The sequence below is a fragment of the Oncorhynchus tshawytscha genome, linkage group LG03 (genome assembly GCF_018296145.1).
Source record: "Oncorhynchus tshawytscha isolate Ot180627B linkage group LG03, Otsh_v2.0, whole genome shotgun sequence".
Taxonomy (NCBI): Eukaryota; Metazoa; Chordata; class Actinopteri; order Salmoniformes; family Salmonidae; genus Oncorhynchus; species Oncorhynchus tshawytscha.
The window spans coordinates 18828011-18852721 of NC_056431.1; the positions used below are offsets into that span (position 1 = coordinate 18828011).

At 42.2% G+C, this 24711-nt stretch overlaps 1 protein-coding gene across 8 annotated transcripts; it reads left to right on the forward strand.

The window, feature by feature from the left end:
• The first annotated feature begins 158 nt into the window (after nucleotides 1-158).
• LOC112223612 (HORMA domain-containing protein 1) lies at nucleotides 159-13766 on the forward strand. 8 transcript variants are annotated; one of them, XM_042311397.1, is made up of 16 exons: nucleotides 159-473; nucleotides 755-821; nucleotides 980-1124; nucleotides 1241-1304; nucleotides 1440-1476; nucleotides 1568-1588; nucleotides 1671-1697; nucleotides 1822-1889; nucleotides 8252-8403; nucleotides 10264-10421; nucleotides 10516-10602; nucleotides 10745-10802; nucleotides 10948-11009; nucleotides 11197-11280; nucleotides 12820-12888; nucleotides 13148-13766. In XM_042311397.1, the coding sequence occupies exons 2-16, from the start codon at nucleotides 789-791 to the stop codon at nucleotides 13238-13240; spliced, it is 1158 nt and encodes a 385-aa protein (XP_042167331.1). In that variant the 5' UTR covers nucleotides 159-473; nucleotides 755-788; the 3' UTR covers nucleotides 13241-13766. The 8 variants fall into 8 exon arrangements, with proteins under 8 accessions (XP_042167331.1, XP_024242471.1, XP_042167336.1 ...); XM_024386703.2 differs by having other exon boundaries at nucleotides 159-821; XM_042311402.1 differs by having other exon boundaries at nucleotides 159-821; nucleotides 13151-13766.
• Nucleotides 13767-24711: the final 10945 nt, after the last annotated feature.

Below are 24711 nucleotides of genomic sequence, written 5' to 3' on the forward strand. Positions count from 1 at the left end.
CATATACAGTAACCAATTGTATAAGGAAAAACGCTGTATTAGATACCAAGAGAGCCAATGAAATGCTACTACTCGTAGAGAAATGCTGATTGACAGGGCTGTGTCCAATAGAGTGCGGATATTCAATTTGTGCGCAGCGTTGCATCAAACTACACCAACAACAGAGCAAATTCCATACAGTGCCGCAACATAAACACCTTCATTTAAAACTGATGTTTACCTCGGCCAGGACATATCACTACCTTTGATGTCTCTATTCACGCAATGTATGTTGTGGTGGCAAGAAAATCTACGTTATCTAAGGCTGCCCTCTGATTGGCTACTTTAGCTGTCCTTTTTGGCGGGTAACTGTGCGAGTTTGACCCAACATCTAACAGTTTCTTAGTAAATTCGGTCTGGCTAGCTAGCTAACTTGTTTTTGGTAGTTATTTTTTTAAACAAAAAAACAGGTTGTGTGACTGCGCTCTATCTAGGTAGTAATAGCTAGCTATGTGAGCTATGCAATTTCATACTAATCACAAATAGGTTGTAGAGTAAAGTCAGTGACATCAGTGGCTGTGTGTATTGCTGCTAGCTACGTTAGCTAGCAAATTTAATGTAGATAGCTAGTTAGCTAAATTAGCTAGCCAGATTAGTATAAAATATTTCTGTATCTATCTGTGTAAACTAGTACTTAGCTAACTAGCTACATATTTCAACATAGCTTTACCTTGATAGCTAGCTATCTGGCTTATAATTTATCTTTATTTTGTAGATTTGTCAACTTGTTATCAACTAGTATTACTACCATGGCATGTGAACAACGTTTGCGGGCTGCTCAGGTAAAACCTCTGGCTATCCATAGCCAGACCGTGGTCCTATTGAATTGCTGTTTTATAGCTAGCAAATGGCATGTTCTATGGATATTTACATGCCTCTATTTATTCAGACATCTTCAAATTGCCTTGGTGTAAGCGCCTGCCTTTGTTATATTTTATAGGGCACCCAGTTGCTGCCAAATGTAGTTTCAACAGAGCAGCAGTCCTTGATTGTTGTGAAGAAACTGCTGGCAATTGCAGTCTCCAGCATCACTTATCTCAGGGGTCTTTTCCCAGAAAAAGCTTATGGGAGAAAATTTGTTGAAGGTCAAACACATTTTATGTTCTTTTTAAATGTACTCAATTGTTATTGAAATGATGATACTGTAGCTAGCCAACATCTTCAAGAAGTAGACTTACACTTTCTTGTCTCTATGCCACAGAGCAGAAAGTTATGATCCTCAGGGAGGAACGCACCTGCCTTGGTGCCAGTCAGATTGTACAGTGGTTAGTATACACCACCAAGCCTCAGTGGGGAAATTCCAGTACAGTGTTTTCTCTGTGGCCAAATCCTTTCCCTTTATCCTGGTTAGATTATTTATTCAGGGTTGATTAATTAAGACTATTTTATACACCTCCCAGGATGCAGGGATGCTTTGATGCCCTTCAGAGAAAATACGTAAGTGAGATACTAGCATTTAGTTTATTTATTATCTACATGTTATTAATGTTAATTAATTACATATAATGAATGTCTTGTATTCCAACAGTTGCGGACGGTCGTTATGTCTGTGAGTATATCTCATCAAATATTTTCTTCAGCATATAAAGCATTTTAAGTTGCTAAAGTTTGTATCCTTCCACTTTCTATAGATATACACAGACCCAGATAATCCCAAGGTAATAGACAACTTTTTAACCCCATAGGTATCGATCATAGTAATGCTTTGATTCTCTGCACTAGAACAAACTACAGTATATTTATTTTCTCATTGTGACACTGGTCTTTCTTTGCGATTTGCAGAAGGTTACTGAATGCTACCAGTTCAAAGTCCAATACACTGAAAAGGGACCCAAAATTGACTTTGAAAGGTATAGCTTTGTGAATGTGTATTAGGGTTGAATGGCAGGAACCCGGTTACTGAGATTTACTGCCCAAAACCACTCCCTTTTCCCGGGATAAATAACTGAGAAACCGGTAAATTATAATAAATCATTTATATGAACAGCATGACGTGAAATGGAACTGTTAAATTATATACTATGTCTAAATCTGGATTCTGTAAGGCCTTCCCTCTGGTCACTGCATAATGAATCATCAACTCTCAGGGTGGGAACCGACAGCCCATCTCAGTATGTAGACCTTCCCTTGGTAACTTTTTTTTATTGTGATCGGTAGACCTACATTTGCTGCAGCATAGCCTACACTACAGTAATATAAAGACCAAATGCGCATCTAATTTGCACATCACCATCTGGCGTTCGGCGATCACCTTATTTTTTTATTGTAAAGGTTATATATTTTTTTGATTGCAGAGTTTAAAACACTCCTATATCGTTTCTTTAAATCAGTGCATGAGTGAACACTTTCTCACTGTCTTTCTCTCTCTCCATCAATTCCATTCAAATTGCATCCAAAATAGATAATCGTGTTCAAGATTGATATACAGTGCCTTGCGAAAGTATTCGGCCCCCTTGAACTTTGCGACCTTTTGCCACATTTCAGGCTTCAAACATAAAGATATAAAACTGTATTTTTTTGTGAAGAATCAACAACAAGTGGGACACAATCATGAAGTGGAACGACATTTATTGGATATTTCAAACTTTTTAACAAATCAAAAACTGAAAAATTGGGTGTAAACACCTGCTGAAAGTTCAAGGGGGCCGAATACTTTCGCAAGGCACTGTATATAGGCCTATATATACAGTGCATTTGGAAAGTATTTAGAACTGTAATGAACACGACGGGAGAGAGAGCTGGTTTCAAGCGCAGGGCGCAGCAGGTGTTTATTTGTAAAGGACCACAGGAGGAGGCAGGTAGCTCGGTCCAGGGGCAGGCAGAAGGTCATACACAGGGGGTCCAAAAAAGGCAACAGTACAGGCAGTGAAAAGGCTAGTAACGTCGTCCGGGGGATCAGGCAATAGGTTAATAACAGGAAATCCGATAGGCTAAAGTACAGGCAGGAAATATCACATTTACATACAGTTGAAGTCGGAAGTTTACATACACCTTTGCCAAATACATTTAAACTCAAGTTTTTCACAATTCCAGTAAAAATTCAGTTTTAGGTCAGTTAGGATCACCACTTTATTTTAAGAATGTGAAATGTCAGAATAATTGTAGAGAAATTATTTATTTTAGCTTTTATTTCCTTCATCACATTCCCAGTGGGGCAGAAGTTTACATACGCTCAATTATTATTTGGTAGCATTGCCTTTAAATTGTTTAATTTGGCCCATTCTTCCTGAGAGAGCTGGTGTAACTGAGTCAGGTTTGTAGGCCTCCTTGCTCCCACACGCTTTTTCAGTTATGCCCACAAACGTTCTCTAGGATTGAGGTCAGGGCTTTGTGATGGCCATTCCAATACCTTGACTTTGTTGTCCTTAAGCCATTTTGACACAACTTTGGAAGTATGCTTGGGGTCATTGTCCATTTGTAAGACACATTTGCGACCAAGCTTTAACTTCCTGACTGATGACTTGAGATGTTGCTTCAATAAATACCCATAATTTTCCATCCTCAAGATGCCTTCTATTTTGTGAAGTGCACCTGTCACTCCTGCAGCAAAGCACCCCCACAACATGATGCTGCCACCCCCGTGCTTCACGGTTGTGACGGTGTTCTTCGGCTTGCAAGCCTTCCCCTTATTCTTCCAAACATTACGATGGTCATTATGGCCAAACAGTTCTATTTTTATTTCATCAGACCAGAGGACATTTCTCCAAAAAGTACGATCTTTGTCCCCATGTACAGTTGCATACCGTAGTCTGGCTTTTTTATGGTGGTTTTGGAGCAGTGGCTTCTTCCTTGCTGAAAGTACGTTAATCTCTAGGAGATTGAACGCGTCTCCTTCCTGAGCGGTATGACGGCTGCGTGGTCCCATGGTGTTTATGCTTGCGTACTATTGTTTGTACAGATGAACGTGGTACCTGCAGGCGTTTGGAAATTGCTCCCAAGAATGAACCAGACTTGTGGAGGTCAACTATTCTTTTTCTGAGGTCTTGGCTGATTTCTTTTGATTTTCCCATGATGTCAAGCAAAGAGGCACTAAGTTTGAAGGTAGGCCTTGAAATACATCCACAGGTACACCTCCAATTGACTCAATTGATGTCAATTAGCCTATCAGAAGCTTCTAAAGCCATGACATCATTTTGTGGAATTTTCCAAGCTGTTTAAAGGCACAGTCAACTTAGTGTATTCAAATTTCTGACCCACTGAAATTGTGATACAGTGAATTATAAGTGAAATAATCTGTCTGTAAACAATTGTTGGAAAAATTACTTGTGTCATGCACAAAGTAGGATTCCTATACGACTTGACAAAACTATAGTTTGTGAACAAGACATTTGTGGAGTGGTTGCAAAACAAGTTTTTTAATGATTCCACATGATTCCAACTGTATGTCAACCTACGACTTCAACTGTAAGTATTCAGACCCTTTGCTCAATACTTTGTTGAAGCACCTTTGACAGCGATTACAGTCTCGAGTCTTCTTGGGTATGACACTACAAGCTTGGCACACCTGTATTTGGGGAGTTTCTCCCATTCTTCTCTGCAGATCTTGTCAAGTTCTGTTAAGTTGGACGGAGAGCGTCGCTGCACAGCTATTTTGAGGTCTCTCCAGAGATGTTCGATCTGGCTCAAGTCCAGGCTTTGGCTGGGCCACTCAAGGACATTCAGAGACTTGTCCTGAAGCCAATCCCGCGTTGTCTTAGCTGTGTGCTTAGGGACGACAGGGCTGCAGCGGAGCAGGTTGAGAGCTTCACCAACAAACTAACATGTTCCAAGCACACCAAGATAGTCATGAAGAGGGCACGACAAAACCTACTCCCCCTCAGGAGACTGAAAAGATCTGGCATGGGTCCTCAGATCCTCAAAAGGTTCTACAGCTGCACCATCGAGAGCATCCTGACTGGTTGCATCACTGCCTGGTATGGCAACTGCTCGGCCTTCAACCGCAAGGCACTACAGAGGGTAGTGCGAACGGCCCAGTACATCACTGGGGCCAAGCTCCCTGCCATCCAGGACCTCTATACCAGGCAGTGTCAGAGGAAGACCCTAAAAATTGTCAAAGACTCCAGTCACCCTAGTTATAGACTGTTCTCTCTGCTACTGCACAGCAAGTGGTACCGGAGCGTCAAGTCTAGACAGCTTCTAAACAGCTTCTACCCCCAAGCCATAAGACTCCTGAACATCTAATCAAATGGCTACCCAGACTATTTGCATTGCCCCCTCCTCCTCTCTTACTCCGCTGCTACTCTCTGTTGTTATCATCTATCCATAGTCACTTTAATAACTCCACCTGCATGTACATATTACCTCAACTAACCGGTGCCCATGCCTCCCGAGTGGCGTAGTGGTCTAAGGCGCTGTAGTAGTGGTCTAGCTGTGCCACTAGAGATTCTGGGTTCGAGTCCAGGCTCTGTCGTAGCCGGCCACGACCGGGAGACCCATGGGGCGGCGCACAATTGGCCCATCGTCGTCCGGCTTAGGGGAGGGTTTGGCCAGAAGGGATATCCTTGTCTCATCACGCACTAGCGACTCCTGTGGCGGGCCAGGCGCAGTGCACGCTGACATGGTTGCCAGGTGTACGGTGTTTCCTCCGACACATTGGTGCAGCTGGCTTCCGGGGTATTGTGTCAAGAAGCTGTGCGGCTTGGTTGGGTTGTGTTTCGGAGGACGCATGGCTCTCGACCTTCGCCTCTCCCGAGTCCGTACGGGAGTTGCAGCGATGAGACAAGACTGTAACTACCTCCAATTGGGGTGGGAGGGAAAAACTAACCGGTGCCCTTGCACATTGACTCTGTACCGGTAGCCCACTGTATATTGTCTCGCTATTGTTATTTTACTGCTGCTCTTAAATTACTTGTTACTTTTATTTCTTATCCGTATATCGTAAGTAAGCATTTCACTGTAAGGTCTACACCTGTTTTATTAGGCACATGTGACTAATAGGATTTGATTTGATTTGAACTTTCGCCCCAGTCTGAGGTCCTGAGCATTCTGGAGCAGGATTCTTCTAGGATCTCTCCGTACTTTGTTCCGTTCATCTTTCCCTCGATCCTGACTAGTCTCCCAGTCCCTGCTGCAGAAAAACATCCCCACAGCATGATGCTGCCACCACCATGCTTCACCGTAGGGATGGTGCTATGTTTCCTGCAGACGTTACGGTTGGCATTCAGGCCAAAGAGTTCAATCTTGGTTTCATCAGACCAGAGAATCTTGTTTGTCATGGTCTGAGAGTCTATAGGGACCTTTTGGCAAACTTCAAGCGGGCTGTCATGTGACTTTTACTGAGGAATTCCATCTGGCCACTCTACCACAAAGGCCTGATAGGTGGATGCTGCAGAAATGGTTGTCCTTCTGGAAGGCTCTCCCATCTCCAAAGAGTAACTCTGGAGTTCTGTCAGAGTGACTATCGGGTTATTGGTCACCTCCCTGACCAAGGCCCTTCTCCCTCGATTGCTTAGTTTGGCCGCGTGGCCAGCTCTAGGAAGAGTCTTGGTGGTTCCAAACTTCTTCCATTTAAGAATGATATTGTCTTCTTGGGGACCTTTAATGCTGTTGAAATTTTTTGGTACCCTTCCCCAGATCTGTGCCACAATCCTGTCTCGGAACAGACACAATCCTGTTTCAGAGCTCTACGGACAATTCCTTCGACCTCATGGCTTGGTTTTTGCTCTGACATGCACTGTCAACTGTGGGACCTTATATTGGCAGGTGTTTGCATTTCCAAATCATGTCCAATCACTTAAATTTACCACAGGTGGACTCCAATCAAGTTGTAGAAACATCTTAAGGATGATCAATGGAAACAGGATGCACCTGAGCTCAATTTCAAGTTTCATGGCAAAGGGTCTGAATACTTATGTAAATAAGGTATTTCTGGGGGGTTTTCTAATAAGTTTGCCAAAATTTAAATAAAACTTTTCGCTTTGTCATTATGGGGTATTGTGCGTAGATTGATGAGGAAAAAAAGAAGTGAACTCAAGGGGTCTGAAAAGTTCTCGAATGCACTCTAGATGTGCTAGCCTACCTCTTTCAGGAAATAAATCCAAATGCAGTATTATTCTTATATTTATGTAATGAATGACAGGTAATGCATAATAAGTTTCTAACTTATATCCACGGTCTCTTGCGCAATACACAAGCACCTGTGCTCTGTTGGACTCTGTAAAAAATGTTCCTCAGCTCTTGGAGTCCCATGCAGGAAAAGCTAGACTAGAATAGCTTGCTGGAAATGTTTTTTTTTTGTATTTCTTATACCAATAGACTATTCGAAGAGGGACACAAGCTCTTGTTTGCCGAATGTTAAATACAGCAGCTAATAGAACTCTTGGGTAGTTTGAAAGAAGAGTGAACGCGGGATGGGTGTAGGCTATAGCAGTTAATTATGCAGACCCATAACCATCCAATCCTCGTGAAGAGAAGTGAAAGGCTTTTGCATCTCATTCTAGTCCTATATTATTCAAGCATGTCATTAGAATGATAAAGATAAGGACAACAACACTTATTTCATTTAACTGTTGAAAGCAAAGAAGGAATGAAGCAACACTAGAGAGAGAAAGAGGAGGTAGGCTAATAACATTAGGGGAAATATTATGAAAAATGTCAATCAAATTCACTAGCCTATACTTGTAACTTTGTAGGCTGCATGTGCTGCACCAGAATCACATGTTCTCTCCCTGCTTTATCATGGTTTGAACAAGGTGCGTAATTCCAGCCCATATAATACAGTGTAAACAATGCAGTAGAGTAATACAGTTCACACTCAAAAAGATTACTGGAGCTTGTTTAATTTATTTACCAAAGAGAGCATATAGCTAGCTACATCTATGTGCTTTAATGTTTTTCTGTCTTATGTAATGTTCAGTAGCTGTAATGGATAACGGTACAATCATTTGGCCGTTTTTGGGCTTGGGCTCATTAAATGTCTTTAATGTAGGGCTCATAAAATTGATTTAATCAGGCATGAATTTTCAATCAAAGCTATAATAAAATCCAAACATAGGTCTATTTATATGCTTTTGAATGACACATCCGGTATTGGCAGGAATTACCGGCTTCACAAAAGTGATTTATTCTCGGGATGGAACATTTGTAAAATACCGGGAAAATATTCAACCCTAATGTGTATAACATAATGATAACATGGCAGAATTTAATTGAGAAACATTGAAGAAAGAAACTTTTAATTGTCTAAAAATGTTTACATTTATTCTTGTTTTAGCAAAAACAGCAAGAATCTGGGAAAGATGGCTTGCAGCAACACAAAAAAGTCCAGCATCCTCCTGGTGCGTAAACTCTACACACTGATGCAGAACCTGGGTCCTCTGCCAGACAATGTCTGTCTCAACATGAAACTTTCTTACTATGACGACGGTAAAGATGACACAATGATGTCGAGTAGGCTAAAAGAAAAGGGATGATGTGACAGGGGACAATCATGTGTAATCATGTGATTATATGATCAAATTCATTTAATTACACTGAGTATACCAAACATTAGGAACACCCCATTGACCTCAGAACAGCCTCAAATCATTGGGGTATGGACTCTTTCGACACAAGGTGTGGAAAGCATTCCACAGGGATGCTGGCCCATGTTGACTCCAATGCTTCCCACAATTGTGTCAAGTTGGCTGGATGTTCTTTGGGTGGTGGACCATTTTTAAATTGTTATTTTTTACCCCTTTTTCTCCCCAATTTCATGGTATCCAATTGTTTTTTTAGAGCTACTATCTTGTCTCATCGCTACAACTCCCATACGGTCTCAGAAGAGACGAAGGTTGAAAGTCATGCATCCTCCGATACCCACCCATGCCGCACTGCTTCTTAACACAGCACCATCCAACCCGGAAGCCAGCCACACCAATGTGTTGGAGGAAACACCGTGCACCTGGCAACCTTGGTTAGCACGCAATGCGCCTGTCCCGCCACAAGGGTCACTGGTACGCAATGAGACAAGGATTTCCCTACCGGCCAAGCCCTCCCTAACCCGGACGACGCTAGGCCAATTGTGCGTCGCCCCACGGACCTCCCGGTCACGGCCGGTTACGACAGAGCCTGGGCGTGAACCCAGAGTCTCTGGTGGCACAGCTGGCGCTGCAGTACAGTGCCCTCAACCACTGCGCCACCCGGGAGGCCCTGTTGGACCATTCTTAATACACACGGAAACAGCATTGCGGTTCTTGACACAAACCGGTGTGCCTGGCACCTACTACCATACTCCATTCAAAGGCACTTCAATCTTTTGTCTTTTCTATTCACCCTCTGAATGGCACACATACACAATCCATGTCTCAATTGTCTCAAGGCTTCAAAATCCTTTGTTTAACCTGTCACCCTCCCTTCATCTACATTGATTGAAGGGAATTTAACAAGTGACAGTAAGGCATTATAGATTTCACCTGGTCAGTATATGTCATGGAAAGAGCAGGTGTTTTGTATACTGAGTGTATATTTAAGCAATAAGGCCCGAGGGGGTGTGGTATATGGCCAATATACCACAGCTAAGGGCTGTGTCCTAGCACAACCCCCGTTGTACCTTAATGCTATTATAAACTGGTTACCAACCTAATTAGAGCAGTAAATATACATGTTTTGTCATACCCATGGTATACCATGGCTTTCAGCCAATCAAAATTCAGGGCTCGAACCACCCAGTTTTTCATTGTGTATTGAGTTGCTCACACCCGATGCCTTTTATCAAAATATTTGAAGCTGAATAAGTAAGACACATCACGAGAGTTAGAAAAGTCTCATTTTAACTTATCTCCTGCAGTGTTGTTAGCATGCTGGAGCATGACTGTTTTAGCTGAGGACTTACAGGAAGGTAACAACCTGTTAGTTACAGGCTTTTTGATGTGTTTTATATTAGATTAGCTGGGAGTGTTTTTCACTGAAAGTTGCCAACTACTGCCTTTTGATTTGTAGTTTGTGTGTGTAGTTCAAATGAAACGGTTGTAACTTTTCCGCTTCGTGCTTCTTGAGCGTCAAATACGTTGAAAACCGGCATATGGTATATAAATATATACAAAAACACTTTAATATATATCTTAAATGACTGCATTTTTATGAATTTGACAATAAACATTTTTAGCCCATTCTTAGCCTACAAAACCCGGACGGCGTACCGAAGTAAAATTGAAGTGCAACTTTCATAGGGTATAACAAGTATATGTTTTTTTTTTTACACATAAAGAGTTTGTGTGTGTGTTTGCATGTGTGTATATATCTCAGTCACTCCCCAGGACTACCAACCCCCTGGCTTCATGGAGGGGGACAGCGATAGCATGCAGTTTGAGAAGGAGCCTGTCAACCTGACCATGGGTGAGGTGGTCACTCCCTTCCACACCCTGAAGGTGGACGTGACCACAGAGAGAGAAAGGCTGGAGCAGGTATGAAGGAAAGGGGGGAAATAACTAGTCAGAGTAATGTCAACCAGACTGGCAGGTGACACGTTGATTAACAGCTGTCCCCTTTTCTCTGTAGGTCGATGACGAGCAGCCGATCTGCATGAGGGACGAGTGGGAGCTGAAGATGGAGGAAGGGACAGTGACCAAGATCAGCAGTCAGCAGGTGAGACTTGAGGCCTCTAGGCTAATTTGACTGGGTGCCGATGGCATGGCGCTATTGTTTTAACCCAGTAGGGGGTGTTGCTGTCTATCCCATGGGATGTACCTATAGTCTATAACATTTTTAATGGGGTTTCTACTTTTAGACTCGCATGATAAAAGTAATGGAAAATCCGGACAACAACCTTTACTTGGACAATTCCGGTAGGACCTCCTCTCTCAAATCTTAGTATAAAGCAGTTTCGCTGAACATGATAACAGTAGTGCTATTTTCTCTTTTAATAAGTCAAATGCAGTCGGAAATCCATGTTTGGTTTTATTGTGTTTTCATCATGTTTGATGCTTAAAGAGGTCCAGGTGAACTGCCAGGAGAAGATGGAGGTGTGTGAGGAGAGCACAGAGAACTCTCAGGTAAAATAACAGCAAAATGTACATTCTGCATAGTCACAACTAATATAGGCCTTTGTATCAAGCAAATGCAAATACAGAACAATACAAATATATAGGTGGGATAGTACTGTATGAATATAAAGTAATATAGGTGCTGCTCCAGTTGTGAAGGTAACGGTCTGTCGTTTGATTGACCTGTCTGTCTCAGATGGACACTTTGGGAAAGAGGACATCTGACCTGGAAGTTGCCATTAAGAGGACCAGGAGCGGACGCGTCACCAGGTCCACCCTGGTCAGTGCCCCCCAAAACATACAACCCTATCTAGCTCCTACTGGCCCTGTTCAAATGGAAGACATTTTTGTATAGCGTAATGTAAAAATGACCACAAAGGATGTACAGTTGAAGTTGGAAGTTTAAATACACTTAGGTTGGAGTCATTAGTACTCGTTTTTCAACCACTCCGCAAATTTCTTGTTAACAAACTATAGTTTTGACAAGTCGGTTAAGACATCTACTTTGTGCATGACACAAGTAATTTTTCCAACAATTGTTTACAGACAGATTATTTCACTTATAATTCACTGTATCACAATTCCAGTGGGTCAGAAGTTTACATACACTAAGTTGACTGCCTTTAAACAGCTTGTAAAATTCCAGAAAATTATGTCACGTCTTTAGAAGCTTCTGATAGGCTAATTGACATCATTTGATTCAATTGAAGGTGTACCTGTGGATGTATTTCAAGGCCTACCTTCCAACTCAGTGCCTCTTTGCTTGACATCATGGGAAAATCAAAATAAATCAGCCAAGACCTCAGAAAAATAATTGCTGACCTCCACAAGTCTGGTTCATCCTTGGGAGCAATTTCCAAACGCCTGAAGGTACCACATTCATCTGTACAAACAATAGTACGCAAGTATAAACACCATGGGACACCACACCAGCCGTCATTACGCTCAGGAAGGAGATGCGTTCTGTCTCCTAGAGATGAATGTACTTTGGTGCGAAAAGTGCAAATCAATCCCAGGACAACAGCAAAGGACCTTGTAAAGATGCTGGAGGAAACAGGTATAAAACTATTGATATCCACAGTAAAACGAGTCCTATATCGACATAACCTGAAAGGCCGCTCAACAAGGAAGAAGCCACTGCTCCAAAACCGCCATAAAACAGCCAGACTACGGTTTCCCCGTGGGGACAAAGATCATACTTTTTGGAGAAATGTCCTCTGGTCTGATGAAACAAAAATAGAACTTCCAATGTTGTGGCAAAATGGCTTAAGGACAACAAAGTCAAGGTATTGGAGTGGCCATCACAAAGCCCTGACCTCAATTCTATAGAACATTTGAGGTCAGAACTGAAAAAGTGTGTGCGAGCAAGGAGGCCTACAAACCTGACTCAGTTACACCAGGTCTGTCAGGAGGAATGGGCCAAAATTCACCCAACTTATTGTGGGAAGCTGGTGGAAGCCAACCTGAAACGTTTGACCCAAGTTTAACAATTTAAAGGCAATGCTACCAAATACTAATTGAGTGTGTGTAAACTTCTGACCTACTGGGTATGTGATGAAATAAATAAATTGTGAAATGAATAATTTCTCTACTATTATTCTGACATTTCACATTCTTAAAATAAAGTGGTAATCCTAACTGACCTAAGACAGGGAATTTTTACTAGAATTAAATGTCAGGAATTGTGAAAAACTGAGTTTAAATGTATTTGGCTAAGGTGTACGTAAACTTCCGACTTCAACTGTATATCTATGGGACTAGCTTCACAAGCACTTCCCTGCATTCTGTGATTTACTGTCTTTGGTCTGTGTGTGTGCAGGAGAGAAAGGCTGAGACTGAGCTGCACAGCGTCAGCAAGAAGAAGCCCTCTCCCATCGAAGACAAAATGGTGGGAGACACCCCCCCTCGAGCATCATAGATTTCATCACCCAGTCTTACTCACAAATCAAATCAAACGCTCACAGGAGTGATAATAATGTGCAAATTTCTTTTAAAGATAAAAGTTCCCTGACCTACATGTTTTTTAACAAGTCAATATCACTCATTCAATCCATCCCATCTAGATGTTTACAGAATATTGTTTGGCAATCATTATTCATTTTAGAGTCTTGCATTAGTTAGTAAACTGTCTGTCACTCTCTGATTAGCAGTTATCGCAGTTCGAGTTCCCCTGCAGTCAGGATGTCCAGGCCTCTGTGTCGAAGAAACGCAAGTTCAGTGAACCCAAGGAACACTACTGACCTCTGACCTTTCCACTTTACCTATAAGATACCTTTCAAGACAAGAACCGATTTTCTAATTTGCATGGGCAAAAGCTCTAGTCTTTTTTAGTTGTTTTAAAGGAAAGGTGTAGTGCCCACCGCCAACACCACCATAGTACTGCTGCATTCTGTTACAATGGAAAGGATAAAGGAAATGGTTCTTTCTAGTCCACCTTGTTTATGTTTATACTTTTTTTTCTTCATTGTTGGGTTTCATGCTAGTGTGTGATATGGAGACTGGGGAAAATGTATTTCCTACAATTGTATATTGGGGTCTGTGAAGTGCGAAACTCACAGTTTTATTTATTTCAAAGGTTGGCATTTGTATTGTGACAATACTGTTTAGTTTGTTTTATGATTACCATGAACTTTACACTGTGCAAAATTGTGTTTATATTTTGTATTGTTATATAATGTATCAATATACAGTACCCTCCAGTTGTAAGTTATTTGATTAAATGTATGTTTCTAATAAATTAAAGTGCCTTTTCTCAGTTTTGAAAAAGGTTTGTAATTTTGGTCTGTATCGTTAAGAGCAGATAGTTCTACACACTAGTGCTGAACCTCAGATATAACTGCTTCCATCAGCAGCAAACCTGGGTGCACCTGTTTTAGTGTCGTGGTTGGAAAAAGGAAACAAGTTCTTGCTACAATTCAAGATCAAAGTGCTTCAGCTTCCTGTCTGCAAGACCTGATGCTGTTAAAAAAAATCTATACAATACCGTATAACCTTATTAAATAATAGCCAACCTTAAATAAAGGGACTGCCAAATGGCAGCATTTGCATGAGCTGTGACTTAAATTAAGCTGTTAAGTGAAAGTGGATTATATCTGTACACACTGACCTTTGGGCTGAGATAACCGGCCATCAGCAGCCTTCTGCCAGGCTGCTGTGTGTTTTTAATCAGCTGTTATTTTTCCCAGAGAGGGACATTTGCTGATAGACTGCCTTAACCCACTGCAGATCAATACTGCAGGAAGCCTTTGTGATGCATATCCAAACAGGCCCTCTCTTCTCTCCACCACATCGGCTGGTGGGAGAGGGAGAGTCCATCAAATCAGCTCCTACATCCAAACAGGGCTTGTCTTCGACACTGGAGAATAACCTCATTTCATTGTCTCTTGTTTTTTATGGGCACTGGAGATAACATTCAAGTGGAAAGTGGAATGGACTGCAAAATCTAGTGCAATGCCCTCTGCGCCTTTGACAATACACACACAGCAGCGAATTGACAATCTGAATGAGCTGTGAAAAGCATTTTTCAACTGTTTTTATTATATCGACAGCCCACTGTCATAAAATGACAGTAAGAAAGTCTCTCTCTAGTCATGTTATACTATATTGTAGTTACAGTACCTGTGTATCCAGGTTGATTATTCTAACCAATAAATAATCTAATAGTGCACATTGAACAGGTGGCTTTTATAATTTAAGATGAACTCCAATCGCTTGGTAACAGTGGAGGCTGGTGAAGGGAGAACGGCTCATAGTAATGGCTGGAATGGAGTGAACACATGGAAACGTGTTTCATTCCAGCCACTCCATTCCAGCCATTACAATGAGCCGTCCTCCCTTCACCAGCCTCCACTGCTTAGTAATTATTGGCAACTGGCTACTTGATGGCATTGATGGGACTTAAAATGTAGCTACAGTTTTAACGTGTAGTTTATAGTAAGGTTTATTTGCTGTTGTACACATTAGTGTCTAAAAGCTGAATTGCAGTGTATAACAGGTGTGTGATACATCAGAGAAAATACCGTATGAGTGAAGCTCTTCAGCCTACTCCAATGAGGTAAAGTGCACAAATTAATCAAAAACGACACGCCAACATCAGCAGACAACATCTGAATTGCAATACTACTTACCTCCACTCCCTCAAACAAGAAATGAATTCTGAAATTAAATTCAGGGACACACATCGAATGGCAAGTGTTAACAGATCAATCAGCTGGTCAAACATGAGGCTGGTTTCAGAGGCTGTCTCTCCCCCTATGTGGAGCCAAGGCCCGGGTCTCTGAGTCAATATGAACCGGCCGATGCGGTTTGTGTGATGAGGAGGGAAGCCCTGTCAGACAAACAGACAGAGGGACTGATAGACGGATGGACTGGCCCATCCCTGGGCCTTAGATTAGAAAGACTCTCAGGCTGCATGTAAGGGGTGCTGGGATTATGCCTGCAGGGCCTGTGGGCCCCAGAGGCGGTTGGGGTTTAGAGGCGAGCGGGGGAGAAGACTGGACATTCAGCCAGGGACCGTGACCCCTTCGACCTTGCCAGAAGGGCAGCAAATGTTTCCTAGCTGATTAGCAGTTCTTCAACAGAGCATCGTGGCTGATGTGATCTCTTTGCTATAAGGTAAAAGGAAACTGGGGGAGTCTCTGAATATAGATGGCATTGTATCTGAGCATGACTATGAACAATAACAACAATTTGAGGGTAAGCCTGATATATATTGATTAAAGTCTGCAAAAATAAACAATAGGGGAGCCGTGAACTAAATTAGAGAAAAACGCACTGAATAGCTCTAAACTAGTATAAATAATATGTATTACAAAAGTATTTAAAAAACATACTATACTGTAATTTGCAGTTTGGTAGTTTTAAAAATGACCACAAGGGGGTGATAGGCTGCTACAGAATATTATGAGACTCAGGCCAAAATGATAAAGGATGCAGTATCTGTAGGCCTATGTGACTATTGACAAATACTTCCATGTACTTGCACCAATGAACAGGTTTATTTATTTCTCCACTGTATTCACTTCCAACTGCATTACATTTTAATCACAAATGAAACTCTCTAAAATGAGTTGTTTTGTGATGCCATAGAAAGCACTGTCTGCAGAGTGATAGCCTATTCCTATTTGATTTGCATAAAATAAGTTAAATAAGATTCCATGTGAGCAGGTGTTTCCAGGGAGAACAGATTATGAGATTGAATCTGTGTACATGGTCAGTGTTGAGCAGTAGTGTTACCTACTTGAAACAGATGCTCAAAGATGTGCTTCCATTGTGATCCGAGTAGACAGCTGAATTGTTTACCAAAGGCCCTTTCTTCAGTTCAGGACACTTACAATGGCTGAGTTCTGACACTGAGGATTTCTGCGGGAGTGGGAGGGAGGAGAAGGGCAGATTGAAGGGAGAGCTTCTGCCTTGTACCCCTTTTCTCTGTGCTCAGATGGACCTCACCCTCCCCCAAAGCTACCGGAGGGCAGGGGTTTAAATGTCACGCTTGGTCATCAGAGCGCCTGGCCAGGCTCGTGTCTCTGGGGGGAACACGCCAGGAGAGAAAGGGGAGGGAGGGAGAGACACTTGCCCTCACCATTGTCCATTACGATAGGCATGAGCTGCTAACTGACTCCAAATCAAGTGTATCCTCTCGCCACGTGAACTGCCTGTCCAACTTGGTTAAACACAATGCTTTTATCCTTATGAAAAAGCAGTCCTGGTCATGGTACGTTTTGTTGAAAAGCTTTAAGGAATTCGGATATACATTTGGTCAGCAGGTGCATGAAAAATGCTCTATATGTCACCTGGAGCCTTTGAGATCGTTCTGCACATTGCACTCTAGCATGTCCTTAAACGTGACAAAATCTATGCAAACTTTTCCATTGAATTACATTCAACCCAACTTGGAAACGTAAAAGGCCAACTGATGAGACCAACTTCAACTTGAAATACAAGCAACGAACAAAATCTATGAGTGGCTGGTGACTTCACCCTGGCCAAGGTCTGAAGCCATTCTTTACCCACTCACAAGATTGAGTGTTTCATATATCTATTTGTTCTAAATAGTGACACACTTGACCTTGGGCGAGATGTGTGTGCTTCTAACATAGCCGAGAATCATCCCTCTGTCAGGATCAAGGGAATGACCTTGAACTGCAAGCACAGGCGTAGCTGAATGCACAAACTCATTTAACTCCTGGGTTTGCTATCGACATGCTGTAATCGTTAACATTACGGATGATGAATAACTACTGACTGCTGTACCTACAGTACCCAAGGCTAGGCAGGAGAACGCATGCTGATGGTCAGATGACTTGGGTGACATCCCTTATACCAGTTTTATAGAGCCATGACAACAGGGCCAGCACAGATCTAACACGCAGTAAAGCCCTTGAAGGTGTAGGCTACGCCTTCTTTAATGCATTACTGTAGAAAACTGAACCTACAGTACATCCCACATGAAAAAAGACAATCGTGTATACTATTGTAGGAATGTTTTTGCAGACTTTTTTTGTATTTATTGTATTATACTATAGTATTTACAGTTTACTATAGTATAAATACTCTAGTGAAAAAAATAGTAGTATATACTATGTTATAAACTGGGTGGTTCGAGCCCTGAATGCTGATTGGCTGACAGCAGTGGTATATCAGACCTTATACCACAGGTATGACAAAACTGCCTTAATTATATTGGTAAACAGTTTATAATAGCAATAAGGCACCTCGGGGGTTTGTGATATATGTCCAATATACTACGGCTAAGGGCTGTGTCCAGGCACTCCGTGTTGCGTCATGCTTAGGAACTGCCCTTAGCCATGGTATATTGGCCATATACCACACGCCCTCAGGTCTTATTGCTTAAATAATGACTGTAGTGCTTTTGCGGACTGTAGCATACAGTAGTATTTACTATAGTGTTTTGGCGGGATGTCGTACAGTATACTGTAGTATTTACTGTAGTGTTTTGGGGGTCATTACAGTAAAAAAACATATGTTCTTATTATCTGTGATATAGAAGTGGAGGCTATCTCCTTGAGGAAACCTACTGGAGAAATTGTCCATAATCTGTAAGTAGGTAGGACTGGTTTCTGAAAGGATAGTTCAGAGATTCTGCTCTAGGGAACACAATATATGGGTGGCGCAAATTGTGTTATGGGCGAGGGGAATGGGCACGGTGTACGCAAATGAAATACTGTAGTATTTACTATAGTTTTTTTTTTTGCGGACTATAGTGTTTTTGCTGACATTTCTTTAGTATTTATTACAGTGTTTATTTGTGGATAATACTGTAGTATTTACTATAGTATTCTACAGTATACTACAAATTCTATACTAAGTACTATACATGATCGAGGGATACCAGTATGTAGTATAGTATTGTACAGTATACTACAGTTTAATACAGAATTCTTTAGTAAGTACTGTAGTATTCTATAGTAAACTGTAGTATGTTCAGGAAGTTCCGTTTGCATGTACAAATGAAGCTGAGCAGCTGAAGTTTAGCACCAGGTTCTCACTTTGACAGCTATCACACACAATCTGCTGGAGGGAAAGAAAAGTTTGACTCCTTGATTCTCCTTCTCTCCCACATGTCGAGGCCCGGGGAAGCTGACTTCTGCCCTGGTAGCGTTTCCTCCTCTCCAGGCTGAAGGGTTTTCATCTCAGCGGGATGCGAGGGCAGACACTTTCCTCCTCTTTCTCCCTCCTCCCATCCAGCACGCACAAACACTACAGTGATTTCCATTTCTGTTGTAGTGTGTGGAGCTAACAGTAACCACCCGGGGCTGAGGTAGCCGCCCAGATAACGGCAAGTCTCCAACACAGGAATGGAGATGGCATAGGAAGAACCCCTGAGACCTGTCTGGACCCACAAGTCCTGTGGATAGTGGATACATCCCAAGTTAAGTATGTTCATATGACACACTCTCAGCCTTTTGCTCCTTTATGGAGCATGGACCTCAGGCTCAGCTACTTGGTGTCAGAACCGTGTCACAAAGCACAGTATGGCCTACAATGAATTTGACAAGCCACTTTAGCGTGAAGCTCATACACTCTTAGAAAAAAGGTGTTGAAAAGGGTTATTTGCAGAGGGATAGGGTTCAACCAAGAACCATCTTCATCTGAAGAACCCTTTTTGGAAGATGAGGGTTCTTTGTAAGGAAAAGAGTTCAACCTAGAACCTTTCTCATCCTAAAAAAAGTTTTTGGAAAAAGGATTCTTTGGAAGGCAAGAACACTTCTGAATCTGAATATGTTTTCATTGTATTTAAAAATATATATATTTTAAATGGTGCCTAAGCATTAGTGTTTATCTCAATGTTTAAACTTTAACGCTTTAGAGTTTATTAAAAGGATAGGTATGATAATGTTTTAAACTGTAGCTACACTGCCTTCGGAAAGTATTCAGACCCCTTGACTTTTTCCACATTTTGTTACATTACAGCCTTATTCTAAAATGTATTAAATTGTTTTTTTCTTCTCATCAATCTACACACAATACCCCATAATGACAAAGCAAAAACAAGTTTTTAGAAATGTTTGCTAAGTCAAATTTTTTATCAAAAATGAAATATCACATTTATATACGTTTTCAGACCCTTTACTCAGTACTTTGTTGAAGCACCTTTGGCAGCGATTACAGCCTCAAGTCTTCTTGGGTATGACGCATACCTGTATTTGGGGATTTTCTCCCATTCTTCTATGCAGATTCTCTCAAGCTCTGTCAGGATAGATGGGGAGTCTGGCTGGGCACTCAAGAACATTCAGAGACTTGTCCCGAAGCCTTTCCTGCATTGTCTTGGCTGTGTGCTTAAGGTTGTACTACTGATGGAGAACCTTTGTCCCAGTTTGAGGTCCTGAGCACTCCGGAGCAAGTTTTCATCAAAGATCTCTCTGTACTTTGCTCCGTTCATCTTTGCCTCAATCCCGACTAGTCTCCCAATCCCTGCCACTGAAAAACATCCCCACAGCTTCCACCACCATGCAGGGATGGTGCCAGGTTTCCTCCAGACATGACAGTTGGTATTCAGGTCAAAGTGTTCAATCTTGGTTTCATCAGAACAGAGAATCTTATTTCTCATGGTCTGAGAGACTTTAGGGGCCTTTTGGCAAACTCCAAGTGGCTGTCATGTGCCTTTTACTGAGTGGCTTCCGTCTGGCCACTCTACCATAAAGGCCTGATAGGTGGAGTGCTGCAGAGATGGTTGTCCTTCTGGAAGGTTCTCCCATCTCCACAGAGGAACTCTAGATCTCTGTCAGAGTGATGATCGTCTTCTCGGTCACCTCCCTGACCAAGGCCCTTCTCCCCCGATTGCTCAGTTTGGCCGGGCGGCCAGCTCTAGGAAGAGTCTTAGTGGTTCCAAACTTCTTTCATTTAAGAATGATAGAGGCCACTGTGTTCTTTGGTACCCCTGCCCAGATCTGTGCCTCGACACAGTCCTGTTTCAGAGCTCTACGGACAATTCCTTCGGCCTCATGGCTTGGTTTTTGCTCTGGCATGCACTGTTAACTGTGGACCGTATATAGACAGTTGTGTGCCTTTCCAAATCCAAATCATGTCCAATCAATTGAATTTACCACAGGTGGAATCCAATCAAGTTGTAGAAACATCTCAAGGATGATCAATGGAAACAGGATGCACTTGAGCTCAATTTCGAGTCTCATGGCAAAGGGTCTGAATACTTATGTGAATAAGATATTTCAGTTTTAAATATCCTGAGTGTTGGTGTTAATAAGTGTGTAAGTGTGTGATTGTGTCATTTTTACTCTGTGTAGAGTAAAATACTCAAAACCATTGTCACGCCCTGACCTTAGAGATCCTTATTATTCTCTATGTTTGGTTAGGTCAGGGTGTGACTCGGGTGGGAAAGTCTATGTTTTCTATTTCTTTGTGTTTGGCCGCGTGTGGTTCCCAATCAGAGGCAGCTGTCTATCGTTGTCTCTGATTGGGGACCACATATAAGTTGTCATTTTCCTTTTGGGTTTTGTGGGATCTTGTTTTCTGTTTAGTGTCTGTACCTGACAGAACTGTGCGCTTTCTTTTTCACGTTTGTTATTTTGTTTGAGTGTTTTTTGAAAATGAAAATCATGAACACTTTCCACGCTGCGCTTTGGTCCACTCTTCCTTCTACCAACGAGAGCCGTTACAACCATTCCCATCATTATCATATTTTCTAGCATGCGCTATTGCAGGTTGATTTTTAGAATTGTTTGTTTCAGTATCTGTGTTTTTGCATGTACATTGATTGATTGATTGATCTTATGCTACACAAAGATAAATAAGATACATTTTTCTAAACTAATCAAATCAGATTAGGATTTAATGCACCCATTACTGAGATGGCTGTTCCAGTTGAGATGATTTCATTAGTCTCTTTTATCAATCTCCCCTACCTTGGCAGTCATTCTGAATGCAGGTTGCTGGTGATTAAAAGTTCAAATTGTTGGATATTCTCACTCTGGCTGGATTCTAATAGGAATTAGACATCACTTTGCAAGCCAGCACAATGGTCCTGTGTGGCTCAGTTGGTAGAGCATGGTACTTGAAAAATAGACTTGTGGGTTCAATACCTATGGGGGACCAGCGTGAAATGTTTTTTTAAAGTATGAAAATGTATGCACTCGCTACTGTAAGTCTCTCTGGATAATAGCGTCTGCAAAATTACTCAAATGTAAAAAATGTAATGATGTGGCATGTAAACCATTAGTTTCATAACACCACCGTGTTAGGGTATAATGAGTCCCTCAATGAAAAGCCTTGATATATGATATATGTAAGGTATTGTCATAAAAAGTTACATTTGAAAGGCTAATAAGAAAGGTGGAACCGTTCATAGAGGGTTCTACCTAGAACTAACCAAGATGGCGTAGCAGTAAGACGTGTTTGTTTTAGTCCCGTGTAAATATTCATTTAAAAAAAAAAGTATTACATTTCAATATATTTCAATCTCTTTTTTCAATTTTCGGATTAAATATACCTTCCTGCAACCCGCCTCACCCAATGTGGTACAGAACTGCTATTTTTTAGACCTTATAACTGGAACCTCCATCAGAAGCTAGCCATCAGAAGCTAGCCAGCTATTTAGCTACTAGCTATTTAGTCATTGTTAGCCACTGTTAGCGGTCTTTACCTCTAGCTCAGACACCAGCCACTTTAGCCCGGATAATACCTGCCGGTCTGCACAGCGCGATATCAGCCCTGAGCATATCGGACTGCTTTATTCCATTACATACCAGACTACATTACCGGATTCTTGCCGCAAGCTCTGGACCATTACACCGGATCATCACAGCTAGCTAGCTGCTACCGAGTGGCTATTGTGGCTAATGTCCTTGTCCAGAAGCAAGCACCAGTTAGCCTCGAGCTAGGCCCATCTCCCGGCTAGCAAACGAAGTACACCAACTACAATACCTCCCTTGCCAATTGGCCTGGACCCTTTGTTGACACGTAGCCCTGCCGATCCATCACGACTGGTCTGGGTGGTCTGGGTGGTCTCTCTAATGTCAATATGCCTTGTATACTGTTGTTTAGGGTAGCTCTCATTGTTTTATTTTACTGCGGAGCCCCTAGTCCCGCTCAACATGCCTCAGATAGCTCCTTTGTCCCACCACCCACACATGCAGAGACCGCACCTAGCTTAACTGGCGCCTCCAGAGATGCAATCTCTCTCATCGTCACTCAATGCCTAGGTTTACCTCCACTGTACTCGCACCCTACCATACTCTTGTCTGTACATTATGCCCTGAATCTATCCTACCACTCCCAGAAATCTGCTCCCTTTATTCTTGCACTAGAGGACCAGTTCTTATAGCCTTTAGCCGTACCCTCATCCTACTCCTCCTCTGTTCCTCTGGTGATGTAGAGGTTAACCCAGGCCCTGTGTGTCCCCAGATGCTCTCATTTGTTGACTTCTGTACTCGTAAAAGCCTTGGGTTCATGCATGTCAACATCAGAAGCCTCCTTCCTAAGTCTGCTTTATTCACTGCTTTAACACTCCGCAAACCCTGATGTCCTAGCCGCGTTTGAATCCTGGCTTGGGAAGGCCACCAAAAATTCTGAAATTTCCATCCCCAATTACAACATTTTCCATCAAGATAAAACTGCTAAAGGAGGCGGAGTTACAATCTACTGTAGAGGTAGCCTGCAGAGTTCTGTCATACTATCCAGGTCTATGCCCAAACAGTTTGAGCTTCTACTTTTAAAAATCCATCTCTCCAGAAATAAGTCCATCACTGTTGCCGCTTGTTATAGACCCCCCTCAGCTCCCAGCTGTGCGCTAGACACCATATGTGAATTGATTGCCCCCATCTATTGTCAGAGTTCGTACTGTTAGGTGACCTAAACTGGGATATGTTTACCACCCCGTCCGTCCTGCAATCTAAGCTAGATTCCCTAAATCTCACACAAATTATCAAGGAACCTACCAGGTACAACCCTAAATCCGTAACCATGGGCACCCTCATAGATATCATCCTGACCAACTTGCCCTCTAAATACACCTCTGCTGTTATCAACGATGTCGCACTTGTTACGGGCAATTCTTTGATCCACCTCTATGCAGAAGACACCATTCTGTATACATCTGGCCCTTCTTTGGAGACTGTGTTCACAAACCTCCAAACAAACTTCAATGCCATACAACACTCCTTCTGTGGCCTCCAACTGCTCTTAAACCCTAATTAAATTAAATGCACGCTCTTCAACCGATCACTGCACGCACCCGTCCGCCCAACTAGCATCACTACTCTGGAGGGTTCTGACTTAGAATATGTGGACAACTATAAATACCTAGGCGTCTGGCTAGACTGTAAACTCTCCTTCCAGACTCATATTAAGCATCTCCAATCCAAAATTAAATCTAGAATCGGCTTCCTATTTTGCAACAAAGCCTCCTTCACTCATGCTGCCAAACATTCCCTCGTAAAACTGACTATCATTTACAAAATAGCCTCCAGAACTCTACTCAGCAAATTGGATGCAGTCTATCACAGTGCCATCCGTTTTGTCACCAAAGCCCCATATACTACCCACCACTGTGACCTGTATGCTCTCGTTGGCTGGTCCTCGCTACATATTCATCCTCAAACCCACTGGCTCCAGGTCATCTATAAGTCTTTGCTCAGTAAACCTCCGCCTTATCTCAGCTCACTGGTCACCATAGCAACACCCACCCATAGCATGCGCTCCAGCAGGTATATTTTACTCGTCATCCCCAAAGCCAACACCTCTTTTGGCCACCTTTCCTTCCAGTTCTCTGCTGCCAATGAACGAATTGCAAGAATCACTGAAGTTGGAGACTTATATCTCCCTCACTAACTTTAAGCATCAGGTGTCGGAGCAGCTTACCGATCGTTGCAGCTGTACACAGACCATCTGTAAATAGCCCATCCAACCAACTACCTACCTCATCCCATATTTGTTTTTGTTTTTCTGTTTTTTTGCACACCAGTATTTCTACTTGCACATCCTCATCTGCACATCTATCACTCCAGTGTTAATTGCTCAATTGTAATTATGGCCTATTTATTGCCTTACCTCCTGACTTCATTTGGACACACTGTATACAGATGTTGCTATTGTGTTATTGACTGTACATTTGTTCATCCCATGTGTAACTCTGTGGTGTTGTTTTTGTCGCACTGCTTTGCTTTATCTTGGCCAGGTTGTAGTTGTAAATGAGAACTTGTTCTCAACTGGCCTACCTGGTTAAATAAAGGTGAAA

Excerpts from the sequence above, each read along its gene's own strand:
- LOC112223612 (XM_024386703.2), top strand. The coding sequence starts at position 789 with ATGGCATGTGAACAACGTTTGCGGGCTGCTCAG. Across the intron at positions 1,125-1,240 it reads TGGGAGAAAATTTGTTGAAG|AGCAGAAAGTTATGATCCTC; the intron begins GTCAAACACATT and ends TCTATGCCACAG. Across the intron at positions 1,477-1,567 it reads ATGCCCTTCAGAGAAAATAC|TTGCGGACGGTCGTTATGTC; the intron begins GTAAGTGAGATA and ends GTATTCCAACAG.